This window comes from Symphalangus syndactylus, chromosome 22 (genome assembly GCF_028878055.3).
Source record: "Symphalangus syndactylus isolate Jambi chromosome 22, NHGRI_mSymSyn1-v2.1_pri, whole genome shotgun sequence".
In the NCBI taxonomy this organism is placed as follows: Eukaryota; Metazoa; Chordata; class Mammalia; order Primates; family Hylobatidae; genus Symphalangus; species Symphalangus syndactylus.
Window position 1 is genome coordinate 18,103,146 of NC_072444.2, and position 19,118 is coordinate 18,122,263.

At 44.9% G+C, this 19,118-nt stretch overlaps 2 protein-coding genes across 5 annotated transcripts in view; one reads left to right on the forward strand and one right to left on the reverse strand.

The window, feature by feature from the left end:
* Window positions 1-19,118, forward strand: part of LOC129472553 (ER membrane protein complex subunit 1-like) — a 47,210-nt gene that overhangs the window by 12,720 nt on the left and 15,372 nt on the right. The gene's annotated exons all lie outside the window — the stretch shown is intronic.
* The window catches only part of LOC129472539 (neuroblastoma breakpoint family member 3-like), a 31,923-nt gene continuing 13,341 nt past the window's right edge, over window positions 537-19,118 (reverse strand). For all 4 annotated transcript variants that reach the window (XM_055262266.2, XM_063631685.1, XM_063631684.1 and 1 more), the window contains 15 exons: window positions 18,396-18,610; window positions 17,272-17,344; window positions 16,596-16,807; window positions 14,897-14,981; window positions 13,845-14,059; window positions 12,719-12,791; window positions 12,052-12,254; window positions 10,563-10,614; window positions 7,221-7,384; window positions 6,133-6,184; window positions 5,350-5,522; window positions 4,595-4,646; window positions 3,837-3,994; window positions 3,070-3,121; window positions 537-2,454 (listed from right to left, as the gene is read on the reverse strand). In XM_055262266.2, coding sequence (XP_055118241.1) covers window positions 2,211-2,454; window positions 3,070-3,121; window positions 3,837-3,994; window positions 4,595-4,646; window positions 5,350-5,522; window positions 6,133-6,184; window positions 7,221-7,384; window positions 10,563-10,614; window positions 12,052-12,254; window positions 12,719-12,791; window positions 13,845-14,059; window positions 14,897-14,981; window positions 16,596-16,807; window positions 17,272-17,344; window positions 18,396-18,610 — 2,023 coding nt within the window. In that variant the 3' untranslated portion in view covers window positions 537-2,210. The remainder of the gene's footprint in view (window positions 2,455-3,069; window positions 3,122-3,836; window positions 3,995-4,594; window positions 4,647-5,349; window positions 5,523-6,132; window positions 6,185-7,220; window positions 7,385-10,562; window positions 10,615-12,051; window positions 12,255-12,718; window positions 12,792-13,844; window positions 14,060-14,896; window positions 14,982-16,595; window positions 16,808-17,271; window positions 17,345-18,395; window positions 18,611-19,118) is intronic.

Below are 19,118 nucleotides of genomic sequence, written 5' to 3' on the forward strand. Positions count from 1 at the left end.
AGCGAGACCTGATTCCCTCATGAGGACTCTGTTAAGGATGAGTACCACTCAGCAAGTCATGACTGTGACATTCACTTTTGAATAGCCCATGAGCATTAATATATTTAATTATGGATCTAAACCAAAAACCAAGGTGTGGGCAAGATGACAACCACAGAATGTCACTGGTATATGTTTAGGTTCAAATACTATTATGAGAAGTGGCAGGTAAAGGAGGTAGGAAAAAGAAAACACATCATGTAATTGACTGTCATATGGAAATATTTGACGTTGAAAGTCATAATTTAAAACGTATAAACCAAATATTAGAAGCGTGTCTAGTTCAAAGGGGGGAAAACCATGAAACATTTTTAGTCAATATCAAATATGAGCTACACAACCCTTCCTAAATGTCAAAGGCACACACACACACACACACACACAGACACACACACTCTCTCACAAAGAATACAAATAACTAGAACCAAGAAATGGAATAAATACATTCTGCTACATATGGTAAACATAGCCTACAATGTGGAAGAGATTAGAAAATAAACAGGGAAATGAAAATGTTTTTATTAATTCGCATCAGTACCCACCAAAACCAATCAGCATAACAAAAGATTATAACACTGAATGTAAAAAACAATCCAACAGTCCAGAGTGATAGGCAAAAGTTTTTAATTGTATAGATTAAAATAACTTTGGACAAAAATTAAAACCCAGGCAGAGAATTTTTTTTTTTTTAACAACAGACACTAGCGAAAACAAAGGCACAGTAAAAATTGAGACAGAAAATTTCCAGTGTAGAGATATGAATATAATAATAGACACAGGCAGGGATGATTAATAAACGATAAAATGTTTAGAGGATGATCATCAGAATACAAGACATTGATACTTTTAAAAACCACTTTCCCAAATACTTCATTATAAGTAAGGTGTCTCTAAAAGGGATAGATCTCCTAGACCCCTCCTTAGCCAAGTAACCAGTCCTGATAGCATGATAATGCTGATGGACAAACTAGACCTTCTCTGCCCACATTTGGGCTGAGGTTGGAAACTCACAGTATTGACTCTGCAGTGTTCTTGACAAAACGTTTAGGCTGAATTTCATCATGAAGACATTTTCAGACAACTTCAGAATGTAGACCATTGAGCCAGACAGCTGACCTGTCCTCTAGAAACAAGTCCATGTCACCACAATCAATGACAACAACAAAAAGAGGAGGAAATATTTGGGGTTCAAAATTACTAAAGAAATGTAGCTACATTATCTTTTTACTTTTTTTGAACCCAAAATATCTCTCCTCCTTTTTGCTGTGTGATTCGTGGTGACGTGGACTGTGTGAAGGAGACAGGTCAGTTGTCCTGCTCAGTGTTCTACATTCTGCAGTTGTCTGGTGATTACCTCCTATGAAACTCAGGCTAAGCGTTTTCTGCAAGAACATGGCATTGTTCATATTCTGCACCGGCAGAGTCCCAGGTGACATGCTGTCCCCTGCCAGCGGCTCCTGACTCCTGTTTCTTACAGGATGGAATTGAAAGGAGCAGGGCTAAGGCCTCTTGATGCTGTTTGTCCATCTAGCTGTGGTCTTCCTAAGTATTGATATCAATTGGAGGCTGAAGGACTATGGCTTCTCTAATCAAAGGAGCCTAGTGGGTTAACAATTGTCAAGAGCAGTCAGTGGCTCTGAAATATAATCCTCAGCCAAGGATCCCTCCTGTGTTACAGATGGATCAGCTAAAACAACACTGAAGATACAAAGAATGGGGTTAGGTTCATTGAAACCAGGGTAACACCTTTGGATGAGCTAAACACAAAGATGACACTGACCTTGAGCAGATTTAGAAGCTCAGAGACATGCCTGCAAAATGAAATCCCTGAGGAACTTTGTAGCTACCCAGAGATATCTGGATCAAATTAGGATGTCTGGCAGATCACTCCCGGCATGTGCTACATAGTCATGTGAACGTGTCACACCTAACTTGGGTCCAATGTCTTCAGACTGAGCACAGGTGGCCACTGGCATGGTCTGAGAATAGGAATAGAGCCATGCCCACTTTCCCATCCTATTGAGTTTTAGTTTTTGTCCAAAATTATTTTAATCTATAGAATTAAAAACTTTTGCCTGGGCTTCCAAAGGGAACTACAGTTTCATTCAAACCTACATGTGCCTACAGGTCCTGCCTGCAGCAATGACATCTCTCAGCTTAGTAAGGGCTGCTTAGTGTGGGAATATGCCTCCCACCTGGAAGACCAGGTGGTGCCTCATCCCCGTCAAAGTAAAAAACCTATTGTCCACGTCAAGGGCCAAGCTGACATGCTCTTCCTCAAATGAGTAAAAGTCACTTCTGTAGTGCTGGAATGAGGCATCTAGTTCAAAGTAAGTTGAAGGAGTCGAATAACGTCTATCCACTGAGTTCTGCAAGACTTCAGGCTCTTCTGCTTCCATCAGCACCCCGTTGAGCCTGGAAAAGGAGACAAAACTAAAGATGCAGCCAGGGAAAATCAGATACCACAGAGCCCCAACTAGATTTCAGGGGGAACATAAGGAAGTGGTTAAAAAAGGAAAAGGATAGATCCATTAATGAGGTAAAAAAATTATTGCCTTTCTGTTGGGACAGAACAGAGCCAGGTAGAAAACAATGAAAGAGAAAGACAGAGAGACAGAGAGAGAGATTGAGAGACAGAGAGAGTGAGAGATAGTGAGCTCAGTGAATTGGCCAGGTGACACACTGATAAGGGAGTAAAAGGACACTCTGAGTTAGTGCCCTCATGACACACAGCAAACACTGATCATGAGAAGAGTGAGCTCAATAGTTTTCCATCAAATGTGCTTAAAATTCCATGCAGTCGCCATAAGGGTACAGCTTCTGAGGTATGGTCAACCTGTGGTACATTAGTACATGATAAGGGGAGGAAGAAATGGAAACCTAAACGTCTACTGCAATGAAAACCAATAGCAATGTCAGTAGGAGTAATTCAGCCTTTGTTGAAAACATGAAATCAAACACGGTTTTCCCTGGATCTCTTGTCTCCAGGTGTTAACACAGAATTAAGCGACCACAACTGTTGAAAGTTACCTGGGGCATGGTGGGTTTTGATCTTCTTCCCCTTCTTGGTACTTTTCAATTTCTGCAATAAATTCAGACATGGACAGACACATTAAGCTGATTCCCATACACACATAACATTCCACTGTCTAATCCTCACACAGGGACCTCAGGCTCCTCAGTATAAGAAAAGGACACTGTGAGAGATATATTTCAGGAGGCCTGAAGGCTGGTCATGATAGAGATTCCTTGTTTTTTGTCCCAGAAACTAAGGGTAAAATGTCCCTATACTGGTAGATTGTTATCCCAATATCATTTGTCCCAAGTTTGTGCAAACGGTTATGCCATATTTTTCCAATCAATTTAAAGCAAATGCCCTCAAATGATTTCTAAGAGAAAAACCGCAATATTCAGCCCTGTCTCATCAAATACTCAGATTGTTCATGGTTGTGAGGATTTTAGACACTGAAATTACAGTGAGAAAGGAAATCTACAAACCCTTGAGTCAAAAATCATAGTTCTCTGAATTTGTCACATCTGCCCAGGTCCAATGCCTTGAGAGGAGAATCAGAGTGCCACAGGCATGGCCTGAGACTAGGAAGAGAGCCACGCTCACTGACCCATCCCATGTCTGGGCTTTCAGGTAGAACTAGAGTTTCATTCAACCTTCATGTGCCTATAGGTCCTCAGTGCAGCAATGACATCTCTCAGCTCAGTAAGTGCCTCTTGGAGCAGGAATATGATCTCTATACGGAAAACTCAGTGGATCCTTATCACCTTCATAGAAAGGTACTCACCATCCACATCAACAGACAAGCCAATATATTCTTCCTCCAATGAGTAGGGCTGCCATGAATCAGGCTGTTCTAGATAACTGGAAGGAGTTGAATAACATCTATCCAGTGAGTCCTGCAAGTCCTCAGTCTCTACTACCTCCAGCAGCTCTCTGCTGAGCCTGGAAAAGAAGAAAAAGTAAAGATTAAGCCAGGGGAAATCAGACACAAAAGAGCCCCAACTAGATTTCATGGGTAGCATAAAGAAGTGGTTAAAAAAGAAAAAGGATAAATCCATTAATGAGGCAACAAATCATTGCCTTCACTCAGGATGGAACAGGGCCAAAAAGAAAAGAATGAAAGAGAAAGAGAGACAGAGGCAGAGAGAGAGAGAGAGCTCAGTGAATTGTCCAGGTGACACACTAATGAGGGAGTACACGACACTCTTGAGTTAGTGCCCTCAGGGCACACAGCATACAGTGATCATGAAAAGACAGTGCTCAATAATTTTCCATAAAATGTGCTCAAGTTTCCATGCAGTCACCAAGAGGATACAGCTTTTGAAGTATGGTCGACCTACAGTAGGTTAGTAAATGATAAGGGGAGGAAGAAACGGAAACCTAAATATCTACTGCAATGAAAACCAACAGCAATGTGAGTAGGAATAATTCAGGCTTGGTTGAAAGGATGTAATCGATAATGTCGGCCTGCTCTGCTTTCCCTGAACCAGTAGTCTCCAGGTGTCAACACAGAATTAGCTGTTGACAATTGCTCAAACTTACCTGGGGCATGGTGGGCCTTGGTCTTCTTCCTCTTCTTGGTCTTTTTTAATTCCTGCAATAAATTCAGACAGGGACAGACAAAATAAGCCAATTCACCTACACCCATCACAGTCCATGGTCTAATTCCCACACAGGGACCTCAGGCTCCTGAGCATGAGAACAGGACAATGTGGGAGATATATTTCAGGAGGCCTCAAAGCCAGTCATGATAGACATTCTTTGGTTTGCATCTCAGAACCAAGGGTCAAATGTCCCTATTCTGGTAGACACTTATCCCAAAATCATTTATCCCAAGTTTGTGCAAACAGTTATGCCTTATTGTTCCCATCAATTCAAAGAAAATGCCCCAGATGATTTCTAGGAGGAAAACTGCAGTATTCAGCCCTGTCTCATCAAATACCCAGCTCATTCATGGTTGCAAGACACTCAAACTAGAATGAAGGAGGAAATCTACAAACCCTTGAGTCCAAATCATTGTTCTGTGAATTTTTTACATCTGCCTGGGTCCAATGTGCTGAGAGTGGGCTCAGGTTGCCACAGGCATGGCTGGAGACTAGGAATAGAGCCATGCTCACTGACCCATTTCATGTCTGGGCTTCCAACTGAAACTAGTTTCATTACAAACTATATGCGCCCATAGGTCCTGCCTGCGGCAATGACATCTCTCGGGTCAGTAAGGGCCACTTGGAACAGGAATATCGCCCCCATCTGGAGGACCAGGTGGAGTCTTATCACCTTCATAGTAAGGTACTCACTGTCCACGTCAAGAGCCAAGCCAAGGTGTTCTTCCTCCGATGAGTTAACCGCACTTCTGTAGGGGTTGCATAACTCAAGCAGTTCCAGATCCGCAAAAGGAGATGAATAAAATCTATCCCGTGAGTCCTGCAAGACTTCAGACTCTTTCTCATCCAGCAGCTCCCTGCTGAGCCTGGAAAAGTAGGAAAAGTAAAGAATAAGCCAGCGGGAATCAGAAAACACACAGCCCCAGCTACATTTCATGGGTAACATAAGGAACTGTTTGAAAAGAAAAAGGACAGATCTTTTAATGAGGTAACACATTATTGCCTTTATGTCGGGACAGACTAGGGCCAGGTCGAAAAGGATGAAAGAGAAAGACACACACACACACACACACAGAGAGAGAGATAGTGAGCTCAGTGAATTGGCCAGTTGACACACTGATGAGGGAGTCAAAGAACAGTCTATATTTGTGCCCTCAGGACACACAGTGAACAGTGATCATTAAAAGAGTGGGCTCGACAATTTTGCATAAAATGTGCTCAAGCTTCCCTGTAGTCACCATGAGAATACAGCATTTGAGGTATGGTCAACCTTCACTAGGTTAGTAAATGATAAGGGGAGGAAGAAATGGAAACCTAAACATTTACTGTAATGAGAACCAAAAGCAATGTTAGTAGGCATAATTCAGATTTGTCTGACAAGATGAAATCATTATTTTCAGCATGTACTGTTTTCCCCGGACTTGGCGTCTCCAGATGTCAACATCAAATTAACTGTCCACAGTTTCTCAGACTTACCTGGGACCTGTCGCCTCTTGGTCCTCCTTTTTCACTTGATCACACCAATGTCCTGCAAATAAATTCAGACAGGGCCTCTTACATGAAGCAGTTCTTCCTTGCACACAGAAACATTCCTCTGTCCAATCCTAACACAAGGACATCAGTCTTCTCAGTGTGAGAACAGGAGACTTTGAGAGAAATATACCAGGAGGCCTAAGGTCAAGTCTTGAGAGAACTGACTTGGTTCCTTTCATGAGCCTTGAGCAAAATCTCCGTTTTCGAATGTGATCTTCCCAGTGTACTCTGTCCTAGGTTTGTGTACACAAATGAGCAATGTTTTTCCCAATAGATTTGAGGCAAATCATTCTAATGCCTCATAGGAGAGATACTGCAATATTCAGGCTTCTCTCATCAAATACCCAGGATTTGATAGTTTATGAGATTGTGGACACTGAGATTTGATGGAGGGGTGCAATATACCAGCTCTTGAGTCAAAATGAGACTTGGTTCTACACAGAAGCATCAGCTATTATGGCTTTTGTGGGTGAAAAGTCAGCCATTTATCTAGAAAACATACCAGGAAGATGATGGACAGATGAGCTAAAACAAGCCAACTTACAAGACACGGAAAATGCGGATAAATTCATTGAAACCTGGGTCACATCTTCCACTGAGAGGTAGACAAGGGTGACGCTGGCCTTGGGCAGGTAAAGAACCACACAGACATGCTTTGAAAACAAAACTTATAAAGAACTTTGTAGCTGGCAAGAGCCATTTAATTCAGATGAGCTGATCTGACAGACAACTCCTGGACATGTGCTGCATAGCTTGGTGTGAGTTTGCCACACCTGCCTTGAGTTTAATGTCATGACAGTCCAGGGTGGCACAGGCAAAGCCTGAGAGTAGGAAGAGGGCAAAGCTCACTGACCCACCCCATGCCTGTGCTTCAGACTTGATTCCAGAGTGATTGAAATCTACATTGATATATAGGTTCCACCCACAGTGATGGAAACTCTCAGGCCTATGAGGGGCGCAAGGCCCAAAGATTATGGGGTCCACCTGGGACATGAACTGGAGCTTTATCACCTTCACAATGGAGTACTCACTGCCTATGTCAAGAGCCAAGCCGACTTGCTGTTCCTCTACTGAGTGAAAGGTGCTCCTGTCAGACTGGTATGAAGCAGACATGTCAGGAGGAATTGAGAGAGTCGAATCACCTTCATCCCAGGACTCCTGGGGGGCTTCCTCCTCTTCAGACTCCTGCAGATTCCTGATGAGCCAGGCAGGACAGGGATAACAGAAGATACAACCAACAGAGATTAGACAACAAAACCTTCCAGATGATCTGATGGGAGACAGAATGGAGTGGTCACAGAAACCAAAGGCATTTTTCCTTCAAGAGAAATAAAACTATCCTTCTAACTGCAGGCTGCAGGGTGACTGTTCTGGGGACCAAACAAAAATGGGCAGCACGTGCTCAGTACATTTGCCACAGATGAGCCAATGCAGGGCACCCAGACTCTCCCTGTAAACTACCATCATGACTTGCAGCACAGAGAACTAACACAGGGCTTCAACTACTTTGTATAAATTGGGTTGAATTTTACATGCAGCATTCAAGTGAGCAGAGCTCTTGAGGCAGTGCAGACATAGATCTTGTGTATTAAGATTCCCCTTTTTCTAATATTTTGATATAATATGTTTATTTTTTCAGTTTCTTTGCTTGCACAAATACTAGCAAACATACTAACACACAATAAGCAGAAAGCTTATATACATTCTCTCCCTGGATTTAAACACATGGGAGAGAACAGGCAACACCAAGAAATCCCTGTTTGAAGGTCTGGAGTGGACCTCCAGCAAACTCCACCAGACCTGTGGCCGAGGGACCTCACTGTGAAAAGGAAAACTAACAAACAGAAAGGAATCAACATCAACAGAAGGACATCTACACCAAAACCCCATCTGTAGGTCACCAGCATCAAAGACCAAAATTAGATAAAACCACAAAGATGTGGAGAAACTGGAGCAGAAAAGCTGAAAATTCTAAAAACCAGAGCGCCCCTTCGCCTCCAAAGGATCAAAGCTCCTCACCAGCAATGGAACAAAGCAGGACGGAGAATAACTTTGATGAGCCGACAGAAGTAGGCTTCAGAAGTCGGTAATAACAAACTTCTCCGAGCTAAAGGAGGATGCAGAGACCCATCGCAAGGAAGCTAAAGACCTTGAAAAAAGATTGGACGAATGGCTAACTAGAATAAACAATGTAGAGAAGACCTTAAATGACCTGATGGAGCTGAAAACCATGGCACGAGAACTACGTGATGCATGCACAAGCTTCAGTAGCCGATTCGATCAAGTGGAAGAAAGGGTATTAGTGATTGAAGATCAAATTAATGAAATGAAGTGAGAAGAGCAGTTCAGAGAAAAAAGAGCAAAAAGAAATGAACAAAGCCTCCAATAAATATGGGACTATATGAAAAGACCAAATCTACGTTTGATTGGTGTACCCGAAAGTGACGGGGAGAATGGAACCAAGCTGGAAAACACTCTTCAGGATATTATCCAGGAGAACTTCCCCAACCTAGCAAGGCAGGCCAACATTCAAATTCAGGAAATATAGAGAACACCACAAAGATACTCCTCGAGAAGAGCAACTCCAAGACACGTAATTGTCAGATTCACCAAGGTTGAAGTAAAGGAAAAAATGTTAAGGGCAGCCAGAGAGAAAGATCGGGTTACCCAATAAGGGAAGCCCACAGACTAACAGTGGATCTCTCTGCAGAAACCCTACAAGCCAGAAGAGAGTGGGGGCCAATATTCGACATTCATAATGAAAAGAATTTTCAACACAGAATTTCATATCCAGCCAAACTAAGCTTCATAAGTGAAGGAGAAATAAAATCCTTTACACACAAGCAAATGCTGAGAGATTTTGTCACCACCAGGCCTGCCTTACAAGAGCTCCTGAAGGAAGCACTAAACATGGAAAGGAACAACCAGTACCAGCCACTGAAAAACATGCCAAATTGCAAAGACCATCGATGCTAGGAAGAAAGTGCATCAACTAACAGGCAAAATAACCAGCTCACATCATCATGACAGGATCAAATTCACACATAACAATACTAACCTTAAATGTAAATGTGCTAAATGCCCCAATTAAAAGACACAGACTGGCAAATTGGATAAGGAGTCAAGACCCATCAGTCTGCTGTATTCAGCAGACCCATCTCACGTGCAGAGACACACATATGCTCAAAATAAAGAGATGGAGGAAGATCTACCAAGCAAATGGAAAGCAAAAAAAAGCAGGGGTTGCAATCCTAGTCTCTGATAAAACAGACTTTAAGCCAAGAAAGATCAAAAGAGACAAAGAAGGCCATTACATAACGGTAAAGGGATCAATTCAACATGAAAAGCTAACTATCCTAAATGTACATGTATCCAATATACGAGCATCCAGATTCATAAATCAAGTCCTGAGAGACCTAAAAAGAGACTTAGACTCCCACACAATAATCATGGGAGACTTTAACACCCCACTGTCAATATTAGACAGATCAATGAGACAGAAGGTTCACAAGGATATCCAGGACTTGAACTCAGCTCTGCTCCAAGCAGACCTAATAGACATTTACAGAACTCTCCACCCCAAATCAACAAAATATACATTCTTCTCAGCATCACATTACACTTATTCCAAAGTTGACCACATAGTTGGAAGTAAAGCCCTCCTCAGCAAATGAAAAAGAACAGAAATCACAACAAACTGTCTCTCAGACCACAGTGCAATCAAATTAGAACTCAGGATTAAGAAACTCACTCAAAACCACACAACTACATGGAAACTGAACAACCTGCTCCTGAATGACTACTGGGTAAATAACGAAATGAAGGCAGAAATAAAGATGTTCTTTGAAACCAATGAGAACAAAGACACAACATACCAGAATCTCTGGGACACATTTAAAGCAGTGTGGAGAGGGAAATTTCTAGCACTAAATGCCCACAAGAGAAAGGAAAGATCTAAAATCAACACCTTAACATCACATTTAAAAGAACTAGAAAAGCAAGAGCAAACAAATTGAAAAGCTAGCAGAAGTCAAGAAATAACTAAGATAAGAGCAGAAGTGAAGGAGATAGAGACACAAAAAACCCTTCAAAAAAATCAGTGAATCCAGGAGCTGGTTTTTTGAAAAGATCACCAAGAAATCCCTGTTTGGCTAGTTCACCTGGCTCATCTGATTGCAAGTTCCTATCTTGAGAGGACTACGAAATTAAAACCAACACAAGGGCCACAAATGATGTACAACCTTGTTAATAAGGACAACTTGTAGCTGAGTAAATGGAAGAAAAACTTCTATTCACTGCTTCCTCATTTTCTCTCAATCTACAATCTCCAGCTGCCACTATTGAATTAACAGCCTACAATTCCACAGCATTACCTGGGAGACACTGGCCCTTTTTCTTCCTCTTCCTCATGATCACTTTCATTTTCTGTGAATAAATTCAGAGAAGCAGGTCACATTAAGCAATTCACACTTCACATATGACCAAATCAGTGTCCAGTCATAGCACAAGGACATAACTATTCTCAGTGCAATAATATGGATTCTGAGAGGACTATTCTAGGGTGCCCTAGATTAACTCTGGTGAGAAGTAGATGACCCTGCTTTCCAGACCCACAGGCCAAAATTTCCCTCTATGGGTAGACCATAATGCCATATTCCCTGCCTGAGTCTATACAAAGTTAAACAAAACTCTTCCCCCAAAATCGCCAACAATTGGTCAAACAATTTTCTAGGAGTGTTGTTGCAGTACTGACTTATATCACCACGTAACATGGACATTAAATGTTTAGAGGGACCTACACATGCAACTTGACTGATAGATAAATTCTAACAACTCTTGCATTAAAAAGAATCTGTGATTTGGGAGGTCAAGGCAGGTGAATCATTTGAGGTCATGAGTTCAAGACCAGCCTGGCCAACATGAGGGAACCCCGTCTCTACTAAAAATACAAAAATTAGCTAGATGTGGTGCTGAGCACCTGTGGTACCAGCGACTCAGGAGGCTGAGGCAAGAGAATCACTTGAACCTGGGACGCGGAAGTTGCAGCAAGCCAAAATGGAGCCACTGCACTGAAGCCTGGGTGACAGAGCGATACACCGTCACAAAAAAAAAAAAAGAGAGAGAGAATCTATGATGCTACAAAGAAACATTGGGTCAGCCACTGCATTGATGGGGTGGAGAACCAGGGTCCAGCCTTGCTTTATGGAACTATATCGGCAAAGTAAAAAAGAAAACTTTCTGTCCTGATTTCAAGGTGACTGTGTAGCTAACAAAGCTGACTTAAAGGAGATCAAGATTAAAGCTGAGAGGCTGGGCGCGGTGGCTCATGCCTGTAATCCCAACACTTTGGGAGGCCGAGCTGGCTGGATCACGAGGTCAGGAGATTGAGACCATCCTAACACGATGAAACCCCGCCTCTACTAAAAAAAAAGAAAAAAAAGAAAAAAGGAAGATTAAAGCTGAGAGCAGTGAAGCCTGGGGAACGATACTTCCAAATACAAAGGCAAGGCTGCCAGTCTCCTTAAAACTTCATGGACATTGTTCCGGAACAGACGACTTAATCACATGTGACAAGAGATACTGAATGGAAGCTGAGAGGCCTCACAGATACTTCCTGTGTACCTCTTCCACTCAGGTGACTATGAGATTGTCACACTTGTCTGGGGTTCAGTAACTTGACACTGGGGACTGGGAGACAAAAGCATGAAATGAGCTGAGAAGGACAGAAAACCTCTGCGATATCTCTGTTTAGAATTCAATCATAGATTTTATTAAAACCAATTTGTGTGTATAGAGCCTGTCTTCAGAGTTTATATTCCTCAGCATAGGAAAAGGTGCGAGACAAAGGAAAATAGAGGCTACCTGGGATAATGTGTACAGCATCCAACCATTCATCATGAGAGGATGAGTCAGTGAGAGTTGAATCGACTGGGTCTTCCTGAAATGTGATTTTGTTCCCGTGAGGCTGCTTGGACTCACAAGGGCCGTGGCTATTGGAACAAGTGACGGCACATTCCTCCAGTGAGTCCTCAGGGACTTCCTTTTCTTCAGCCTTCTGCACCTCCCTGATGAGCCAGGTAGGATAGAGATGACAGAATATTAAACACAGAGGGACTGGACCCCAAGGAGTCATAGCTGGTTTTGACAGGAGGCATTAAGAGAGTGGCCCCAGAAAGCAAACAGGAGGTTCCCTTTAAGAGGGAAGAGGCAATCCACTTCTCTCTACAACAGAGCATGGCTGCTATGGGAGCCAGAGAGGAAGAGAGCAACTGGTGTTCACTGCACTGGACAGATAGGAGCCGAGGAGGACGAAGCCTCAGCTATCCCTGTACGGTACAGGCATGACACCCGCCACACACAGAGAAACGCAACAGCAGCCACACCCTGTGTCTAAGCTGGGTTGAATTTCACATACTGTGGCCAAGGGAATGCAGGCTTTCGGCCCATCGTAGATGCCAGAGAGGGTGTGCCTCCTAGACCTTTTTCATATGTTACCACCCATTACTTGCTCCCGATTATTCAGTGTTACCTGGGGGCACAGAATTCCTCTACTTTCTCAGCCTCCTCAACTTTAACATCCTCATCCTTGTCTTCGTCATTTGCTGTAAATACAGAAGTGTTCATTCAGATATTTCCCACTTCACACTCTGCAAGCACAGTCAGCCCAATGTGCGCAGAGACACGAACATCTAGGCATGGGTCACTGTTCAGCTGAAAGCTCTCTTGTTTTATCTTTCACAAAATGCCCTGGCATGGTTTCCTGATCCATCAGGCAATGCATTTCTGATCTGGGGGGCCACCATCAAGATGTGGCCAAATACGGAAAAGACCTTTGCTCCCCATATGATGGAGGCTTCTGCAGCCTCTCTCTGGACTTTGGCAGCTGTCTCCCCCATCCCGCTACAGGTCTGATTCCCAGGCACAGGCTTGGTGTCCTGTCACGGTTCACATTTCAAACCTCATTCTTTCTCTTAGGAGAGGACAAACTTGTCCTACAGTCCTCTATGCATCAGGAGACTTCACCGCCCTCCATCATGTGGCTTCTGCCGTGTTACTCAGGGACATTCTCCCTATGGGGAGGGCTCCAGTCTGAAGCACTTCCTACAACCAAATGCCCCCACATCGAGTGCCTTCTGCAGCACCACACGGTAAGGGACTTTATCTCATTTTGAAAGGCAGTCTTAAGTGTTCCCACATTTGGATGCTTCAGACACTTGCAAGAGACAATCTGTGTGCCTTTGCAGATGGAGACAGAGAAACTCAGGAAGGATAAATCACTCACTCACCGACAGTTACTAAGAACACTGCCAAAGAGACAGCCTGAGAACCTGCCTTCTGAGTCCAGAGCTCTTTTCACTCTAACAAGCGCCCTCCTGTCACAGCCTCCTTCCTGTCCTTTAAAACTAGAAACATGCTGCTTCTTGCTCCAAAGACCACCTTCCATCAAGGAAGGAGGGACATTTGCAATACTGTGACCTCCAACCCCATGGGTGTCCCATCTCTGTTCTTACCCAGGAAGTCCTGGTCATGTCATGGCCACATATGTTTAGTGGAAAAAAAACAGCACCGCTACAACTGTCATTGTGAAAGTATGGAGGTCTGGAGTCTCTCATAAGCCTGGGGTTTTGGGTCATCAGGACCCACGGCCACCTTACCTGGGCTGAGCTTTTGGAGGAGGTCCTGTGCCAGCCTACATCCCTCAGCCAGCTGTTCTCGGAGGTCCCACCCCTGGGACTCGTCAGGCTCATCCGGAGTGAGAAGGGCCTGGAGATGCCCAATCAATGAGCGGGCGGCATCTCTCCCTTCCCGTAACTTCACGCTTAACTGGGTCAGCTCCCGTTCCCGAGAGAAAACCAGGCCTTCATATTGCCTAAGGTGAGATAGTAGAGAAAATTTAACAGTGGAAAGGGGATGAGTCATCAGTTCTAATATTGCGACACAGATTTCTGAGACAATGTCCTCAAGGAGACCTCCAGGCAGAAGGTCAGCACGTGTTTAAAGAAATGTCTGCAGCCAAGAGGAAGAATAAAAAACGGTTCACAGGCTTCCTCAATACGAGAGAGGGCTCCTAGAAGATCCCCCACGATGTTCCATTCATCTGTCTTTTCTGTCAACAAAAGTAGGTCCCTTCCTAATTCAGTTTCAAAAGGACATCCATCCTTTCAGTTCCTCACTCTGCCCATGGACATTTCCATGTGCATTTACACGCAGTGCATCTTGCAGCGACTAGATACAGAGTCATGGACAGAAACGAGGCCAGGTGCAGATGGGGCCAATTGAAAAGATGAAAGAGAAGAATGACAGGCTCGAGAAGGCAACATTGATGGAGTGAAAGGATGAGAAGCCGCAGTCAGTCAGGAGGTGATTCTGACTAAGGGTAAGTGGGGTGGTGATGGCACATCATTTGGAGTATACTGAATGCTGCTGGGTGGTTCCCACTCCTTTGGTTAATTTTGTGTTATGCGCATTTCACCTCAACAATTACTTGTTTGAAAAACGAAAGTAAGGCTCTGAGAAACAACTGCAACCCATAACTTATTATCATCTTTGTTCTCTGCTTCATAAATCTTTGTGTGTCATGAGCCTGCCATGGCAATTCCTGCCCTTCCCCTGGCCCAGCTTAGCTCTTATTTCTCCCCGCCAAGCTGCTGTACTTCAGAGATTTACACACCTGCCCACCTGCCTGCCCCCACGGGGCCCCCCTCACCTGAGCTGCTCCGAAAGCTCCTCTTCCATGAACAGCCGCTCATCCCTCAGCGTAGACTTCATGAGGTCTTTGCAGTCTTCAGACTCTGAGAAAAGACAGACACGCCTGCCTCAGTGAAAGCCTGGACATGCTGCTCCCGTCACTGCCTACAGGGCAGGAGCAAGGTCCATCCCAAGGACAAAACTGTCCCCAGTACCAGGCTCTCTCCAGGGATTTCCACAACTTTACTCCTCAGTCTCCCGACTTTCTGGCATCTGGTCCTCCAAAATTTAGAGACGAAGAAACAGAAACTCAAGGCACATCAAGGAAGTTGACAAGATGATTCAACCACAATTAAGTGGAGTCAGAATTCACAGCCCCTGAGGTCTGACTCTGAATGCGGGGCCACTTTCCCAAGCCTTGCAGCCTCCCCTCTAAAACACTGCACTGAAGCATGAAGCAGTGATTTCCTGTAGAGTCGGGAAGGCCCCTCGGACTATGGGACTGATGGTTTCCCTTTTACTGGGAATTACAAGGAAAAATATGTCAAAGATCTTAAACATCTTTGATTTTTAAGTCATATCTTCGGACGGTCATTTCTGCCTTCTCCCTGGACCAAGGGCCCGCAGATACCACCATGCTGACGTTTGTGGCAGAAGAGGTGGGGCCAGGGACTGGGGAGAAGACACCCAAACACATGATGGGTTAAAAACTGGTGAAATCATGTAGGTTTAATCAGGACTGAGGGATGTCACTGCAGCCTCGCCCACTTCTTTGAAGATGTTGTTTCCCTGGTTTCACTCTTCTCATCTCCAGTCTTGATCTCCTTTAAGTCAACTTGTCTTAGCTATACGCAGTCACCTTGAAACCAGGACATAAACACTTCTACCCTTTTCTCGCTTATATGTTTCTACAAAGTAAGGCTGGGCCTTGAGTTGTTGACCCCATGAGCGGCCAATGTTTGTGTGTAGCACAACACACTGTTTTTTGTTTTTTAAATTTCTTTGGTTGGTTGGTCTTTGGTTTTTTGTTTTTTGTTTGAGATGGAGTCTCACTCTGTCGCCCAGGCTGGAGTGCAGTGGCACGATCTCAGCTCACTGCAACCTGTGCCCTCCCGGGTTCAAGCGATTCTCGTGCCTCAGCCTCCCAAGTAGCTGGGATTACAGGCGCCAACCACCATGCCAGCTAATTTTTGTATTTTTAGTAGAGATGGGGTTTCGCCACGTTGGCCAGGCTGGTTTCGAACTCCTGACCTCAGGCGATTTGCCCACCTCGGCCTCCCAAAGTGCTGGGATTAAAGATGTGAGCCAGCGCCTCTGGCCAGAGACTTCTTATTAATAGCTAAGACAAGCCAATGAAAAGGAGAGAGAGTCTAGCCTGAGAGTAGTGAATGAGGGTGGGAGGATGGTCTGCGCCAATCCTCCCACCTAAACCTCCTGAGCAGTTGGGACTATAGGAACGCAGCACCATGCCTGGCTAGTTGTTTGTATTCTTTGTAAAGATGGGTTTCACCATCCTGTCCAGGCTGTTCTTGAACCCCTGAACTCAGATGATCCTCCCACTTGGGCCCCCCAAAGTGCTGTGATTATACGTGTGAGTCACCGCACCTAGCTCCATCCTAGTTTCTGACTAAACCAGTATGTATGCATACAGCGTGTCCTCACAATTCTTCTTCTATAGCCTAGACAGAGGTATGAGACAGAAGGAAAATAGAGGCTACCTGGGAGAAGGTTTGGAGCATCCTGCCGTTCATCACCAGAGGATGCACTGTCTACAACTAGAGGTGGGTCGACTTGGTCTTCCTCAAATGTGACTTTGGTGTTCCCGTGAGGCTGGTTGGACTCACAAGGGCCGTGGCTATTGGAACAAGTGACGGCATATTCCTCCAGTGAGTCCTCAGGGACTTCCTGTTCTTCAGCCTTCTGCACCTCCCTGATGAGCCAGGTGGGATAGAGATGACAGAAGATTAAACACAGAGGGACTGGACCCCAGGGAGTCCTGGCTGGTGTTGACAGGAGGCATTAAGAGAGTGGCCCCAGAAAGCAAACAGGAGGTTCCCTTTAAGAGGGAACAGGCAATCCTCTTCTCTCTGCAACAGAGCATGGCTGCCATGGGAGCCAGAGAGGAAGAGAGCAACTGGTGTTCACTGCACTGGACAGATAGGAGCCGAGGAGGACGAAGGCTCAGCTATCCCTGTACGGTACAGGCATGACACCCGCCACACACAGAGAAACGCAACAGCAGCCAAACCCTGTGTCTAAGCTGGGTTGAATTTCACATACTGTGGCCAAGGGAATGCAGGCTTTTGGCCCATCGTAGATGCCAGAGAGGGTGTGCCTCCTAGACCTTTTTCATATGTTACCACCCATTACCTGCTCCCGATTATTCAGTGTTACCTGGGGGCACATAATTCCTCTACTTTCTCAGCCTCCTCAACTTTAACATCTTCATCCTCTTCTTGGTCATTTGCTGTAAATACAGAAGTGTTCATTCAGATATTTCCCACTTCACACTCTGCAAGCGCAGTCAGCCCAATGTGCGCAGAGACACGAACATCTAGGCATGGGTCACTGTTCAGCTGAAAGCTCTCTTGTTTTATCTTTCACAAAATGCCCTGGCATGGTTTCCTTATCCATCAGGCAATGCATTTCTGATCTGGGGGGCCACCATCAAGATGTGGCCAAATACGGAAAAGACCTTTTGCTCCCCATATGATGGAGGCTTCTGCAGCCTCTCTGGACTTTGGCAGCTGTCTCCCCCATCCCGCTACAGGTCTGATTCCCAGGCACAGGCTTGGTGTCCTGTCACGGTTCACATTTCAAACCTCATTCTTTCTCTTAGGAGAGGACAAACTTGTCCTACAGTCCTCTATGCATCAGGAGACTTCACCGCCCTCCATCATGTGGCTTCTGCTGTGTTACTCAGGGACATTCTCCCTATGGGGAGGGCTCCAGTCTGAAGCACTTCCTACCACCAAATGCCCCCACATCGAGTGCCTTCTGCAGCACCACACGGTAAGGGGCTTTATCTCATTTTGAAAGGCAGTCTTAAGTGTTCCCACATTGGGATGCTTCAGACACTGGCAAGAGACAATTTGCGTGCCTTTGCAGATGGAGACAGAGAAACTCAGGAAGGATAAATCACTCACTCACCGACAGTTACTAAGAACATTGCCAAAGAGACAGCCCGAGAACCTGCCTTCTGAGTCCAGAGCTCTTTTCACTCTAACAAACGCCCTCCTGTCACAGCCTCCTTCCTGTCCTTTAAAACTAGAAACATGCTGCTTCTTGCTCCAAAGACCACCTTCCATCAAGGAAGGAGGGACATTTGCAATACTGTGACCTCCAACCCCACGGGTTTCCCATCTCTGTTCTTACCCAGGAAGTCCTGGTCATGTCATGGCCACATATGTTTCGTGGAAAAAAACACCACCGCTACAACTGTCATTGCGAAAGTATGGAGGTCTGGAGTCTCTCATAAGCCTGGGGTTTTGGGTCATCAGGACCTATGGCCACCTTACCTGGGCTGAGCTTTTGGAGGAGGTCCTGTGCCAGCCTACATCCCTCAGCCAGCTGTTCTCGGAGGTCCCACCCCTGGGACTCGTCAGGCTCATCCGGAGTGAGAAGGGCCTGGAGATGCCCAATCAATGAGCGGGCGGCATCTCTCCCTTCCCGTAACTTCACGCTTAACTGGGTCAACTCTCGTTCCCGAGAGAAAACCAGGCCTTCATATTGCCTAAGGTGAGATAGTAGAGAAAATTTAACAGTGGAAAGGGATGAGCGATCAGTTCTAATACTGCGACACAGATTTCTGAGACAATGTCCTCAAGGAGACCTCCAGGCAGAAGGTCAGCACGTGTTTAAAGAAATGTCTGCAGCCAAGAGGAAGAATAAAAAACGGTTCACAGGCTTCCTCCATACAAGAGAGGGCTCCTGGAAGATCCCCCATGATGTTCCATTCATCTGTCTCTTCTGTCAACAAAAGTAGGTCCCTTCCTAATTCAGTTTCAAAAAGACATCCATCCTTTCAGTTCCTCACTCTGCCTATGGACATTTCCATGTGCATATACACACAGTGCATCTTGCAGCGACTAGATACAAAGCCATGGTCAGAAACGAGGCCAGGTGCAGATGGGGCCAATTGAAAAGATGAAAGAAAAGAATGACAGGCTCGAGAAGGCAACATTGATGGAGTGAAAGGATGAGAAGCCGCAGTCAGTCAGGAAGTTATTCTAAGGGTAAGT